Source organism: Chelon labrosus, assembly GCF_963514085.1.
Source record: "Chelon labrosus genome assembly, chromosome: 13".
NCBI classification, from domain to species: Eukaryota; Metazoa; Chordata; class Actinopteri; order Mugiliformes; family Mugilidae; genus Chelon; species Chelon labrosus.
In genome coordinates this window covers 21,862,025-21,866,239 of record NC_140346.1, presented here as the reverse complement: position 1 = coordinate 21,866,239, position 4,215 = coordinate 21,862,025, and the positions used below count along the sequence as shown (strand labels likewise).

The following is a 4,215-nucleotide window of genomic DNA, read 5'->3' as shown; positions in this document are numbered from 1 at the left end:
TTTAATTTAATAATATTAGCTTGTGTTCACATTATGACAGGACATAAATTGAGGCATTGTCGCATACATTCATAATCATTCAGAAACTTTATTACTGACATGCAAGATAAAGTCACAAACATGATTCTCATATTACAATAATATATGATTTTTGTTGATTTTGTGATTTAGTGCTGAACCAGAAAAGACTAAACTGTAAATATTTTTGTGTAACATAAAAAGAAGCGAGCCTAGCCAACTAAGATTGCGTTATTTATATCTTAAATCTGCGCCTCCACCACATCGCTCATTGTTGTCTGTTAGACAGTGCTGCTTTCCGTCTCTTCTTCCTGGTGAATTGTGCTCTAGCTCTTTCAATTGATAACTGAAGTGGACTCATGACGGGCACTGCTGAGGTGGTCAAACGGGCCTTTTCAGATCTGAGCACTACAGAAGTGGCAACGTTGGCTGGCGAGGTTGTAAATGTCTCTTGTTCAGTTTGTTTGGGGATAGGAATTGCATCGCTGAGGGCACCAACTTTCTTTCTTGTTTTTTTGTGGTGTCTGGCCGTCTGCCGGTGGCGTTTAGTGCTCATACTAGGGATGGCTGTGGTAAAAAGCCTCCATTCACTGTGGGTTTCTGTTACTTCAGTAACCCAGCTTGCAGGATTGTTTAGTGCAGTGTCTGGAGTTGTGAGAACCGAGATCGTGTTTTCAGTACTGTTATGAGAAGATAATGTGTTTTCACTTGAATGAGGAACGACAGTTTTTCTCTTTCTGTTTCTCAGTCCTCTGACTTTTGACCTTTTCAACACACTAAAGGAAGAGTTCAGAGCTGTAACTTGGACCTTCCCTCTGAAATCGTCAGAGAGCTGTCGCTCTATGGTTGGGACTGATGTTATGGCGGGAGCCCCGGTTGCAGGGATCGCTTTCAGATCGTCCACAGAGGAATTTTGTTGGGCAACAGGCACAATAGGCGAAGGGGAGCTGGCTTTCCTCCTTTTCTTCCTCCCCACTCTGTCCCCTCTCTCCTTTGACCTGCTCCTTTTGTCTTTGGGGATTACAAAGGGGGTAATGGCAGTGCTGGCGACATGTCGATTTTCAGCATCATTCCCGCGTCTTTGTTGCTTGGGCTCTGTCGTTGGCGTTATGGTAATGATGGTGGGGACAGAATCAGCTCTTACGTTGTCTGTTGTGTTCGCTACAACCTCCTCAAAAGAAAGACGATGAGTTTTCTTGCTCTTCCTTTTTCTTCCCTTTCTTTGCCTTCCGTTATTTGCTTTATGTGGAGTTGCCGTGCTCGTTGAAAGAGCGGTTTCTCTTGTTAGTACATCAGCGTCCGCTGGCTTCTTCTGGACTGTGGTAGGTGACGTAACTGAAACCATGTCCTTATCCGTGGCTGGTTCATCTTTCATGACTTCATTGGAGGGCTCGTCTTTTCCCCCGAGCTCGTATTCTCTGTCACCGCCTCTGTTGGTGTTTCTGCTTGGCTGCTCATGTTTGTGTGACTCATTGATGAAGTTACTGAGAGACATGACTGCTTTGCTGCCAGACTGTGAAACCACAGCTCCCTCCTCTGCTTTAACACCTGCCTCGGCTTTCTGCTTTCTCTTCCTCCCCTTTCCTTTTCCTTTTTGCTTTTTGTCGGTTTTCTTCTTCTTCTTCTTCTTCTTCTCTGTGTTCTTCCGCTTCTTCTTCTCTGAGCTTTGCGCCTCGCCTTTATCAGAGTCGGCGGTGGAGCTTTGAGACGTGGAGACGGTTGCGAGGACCTTGATGAAGTCCTCGGCAGCGGTGACAACGTTTCTGAGCGAAGGCTCTTCAGGGCCGGGCACTGTGGACTGAGTTGGACTCTCTGGCTTCTCTTCTTCACTGCTTTTCTTGGAGTCTTTCGATTTGGGAGGAGCCAGCGTCAGCTTATCAATGACGTCAATACCTCCAAAGTCGTACGGCACCGCTTCTCTCAACACAGCAACAGGGAACTTCTCATATCGTTTACACCTACAAGAGAAAGAACAAAAGGCGAGGTGGTGAATTCAGTGAGCAGTGTTCCTCGATATGTTGAAAATCTGCTTAAGGGTTTACCCTGATACTTACATGCCATACCAGTGCCGCTCTGCACACTGCTCTTCATAGGCTAAGTCAAAGCAAGGAACTCCGATGACATTGAAAAACGCCTGACCAACGACCCTGGAAGACGTGTCATTGACTTTCCTCAGGCAATCTTTCAACCTGCGGCGAGAACAAAGGGAATCGTGCAAGGACAAAATAATTTGATCCGTGGCATAATAATACGTTACAGGTGCAGCTGTTGGATTTAAATGACAAACAGACGGCAGTTTACCCTGCAGCACAATGCGTTGCTGTCATTAAATGTTTCAAAATGAACCAGTGAAGTTGATTTTTCAGGAGTTCAGCAATATTTATCTGACATTTTAAACACACATATGTCTTAATATTTAACAAAAAAATATATTTCTCTGTTTTTAAAAGCTGGTCAGTGAGTAGCCCCGCAGTAAGATCTCTAATACAGATAAAGGTGTTTAAACTGCTGATAATTAATCTTAATGTCTGTGACTTATTATTGCGATGATTCTTAAAAAGGCTGATGCATCTAACATCATTTTTGTCAGCTGTTTCACTCTGTTTTACTCTACAGATTGATTTTTACTTCTTCCACTTGTGTTGTTTAGCTCAAATCAAAACGCCCAACAATAAATGCAGCTGCCTTTTTCATCTCTTTCATATGGTTTAAACAGTGCTCCAATTAATTGTAACATGAGAACAGTGTAATCAGAAACCATTTATCTTCATACATGGGGTTTATTATGACAAAGCATTGGTTCAGTCGAGCTTTACTCACGCATTATCGCAGTCACAATAACAGATGGGGTGCCACTTGAAATTGGTGTAGCCATAGTTTGAGGAGAAGGCGTGGATGACATGAGGGCAGTGGTCATGAGTGCGGCAGCAGCTGTCAGTGTCTGCAAACTCTCCTGCAAAGAGGAGGTCATTGTTATCAAACCAGGGTACGGCACACACACTCACGTAGCTTTTAATTCACCTTTCACCAAATATTTGAACTTACCCAGCTGGTCGTAGCTGTCAGCCATGTTACCGGCTCCACACCACAGCGTCCCAGGATAAGTGAAGCCTCTCTTGGATCTTTTCAGAACCTTTTCCTCCCCGTCATCCCCTTTCATCCTGCCGCTGCGCTCAGACCTGTCTTTAAAGTCCCGGCACATCAGCTTGGCTTCATCCATGCGCGCAAAACGCGTCTCCAGCTGTTGACCCGAGGCTCTCTGGTCTTTCAGCCCCAGCCTGCACTCCTGCATGAAGGATTTCACCTGCATCTGGTTCACTATGATGGAGCAGTTCACCAGCTTCCCGGTGGGACTGACGACTGAGCGCACCACCTCGGCTCCGTCTGACACCTGGTAGAGGAAATTCTCCCCCACGATGGACATTTTCGCGCAGAAGGTGCCATTGAGCATGGAGAACATCTCTTTGCTCTCCTTCTCTGCGACCAAAGCGCGGTTCAGGAGGTCGCCTTTGACAAAGTTTCTGTCCAGATAAGACAGAAAGACGAAGAAGACCGACCACATGATGCGGCAAGTGGTACTTTCAGCACCACGCGTAACAGAGACAGCTCCTCGCGGTTTCCCGGCGCTCTTGAGCAGCCCTCCCACTTTTAAGGCGAAGCTGAAGTGGTGTGATTATTAATACGATGAATGACCACGCTGGGAGGAGTCAGCCGCATTAACCTCTTTATCTTGGGCATCGTTTCTGTATCTATTCCACGAATTGCGCGCAGGTATCCCAAAGCTTTCTTATCTAACAACCAAGAAGGAGAGCAGAGGGTTAATTTGTTGGCGTGCAGAGCTTGAACCTCCATCAACTTCCACCGCGCGGAGAGATGACCGCAAGTTACCTCCCTGCCCCCTTCAGCTCACCCCCCAGAAAGATGAGATTTACTTTGGGAACGCGCGTGGAGGAGGTTCTAGCTTGCCCCCGCTTCCCATGGTAACAGGCATGGGGTGACTGTGCCAACCCTGGAGATTGGACATCTTTCAAACGCCACAAAAACAGGCGCTGAATTGGTGATGACCTAAATCACAATGTAGGGACAAAACTCTTTCACGGAGGAATGTGGAGAAAGGTTGGTGCTGTCACACGCAAACCCTCCCAGTGACTGAAGGGCCTCAGAGTCCCGATGGTTGATTCAGGGGGAAACTCATTA

The 4,215-nt window shown here is 46.4% G+C and overlaps 1 protein-coding gene across 1 annotated transcript; it reads right to left on the bottom strand.

The window, feature by feature from the left end:
- Positions 1 to 286: 286 nt before the first annotated feature.
- On the bottom strand, positions 287 to 3,619 carry proca1 (protein interacting with cyclin A1; the record flags this gene model as incomplete). Its single annotated transcript, XM_084558216.1, has 4 exons — positions 3,064 to 3,619; positions 2,839 to 2,971; positions 2,073 to 2,207; positions 287 to 1,976 (listed from the first exon to the last, which is right to left on the bottom strand). Exons 1-4 carry the CDS (start codon positions 3,578 to 3,580, stop codon positions 287 to 289), a joined length of 2,475 nt encoding a protein of 824 aa, XP_084414342.1. The 5' UTR covers positions 3,581 to 3,619.
- Positions 3,620 to 4,215: the final 596 nt, after the last annotated feature.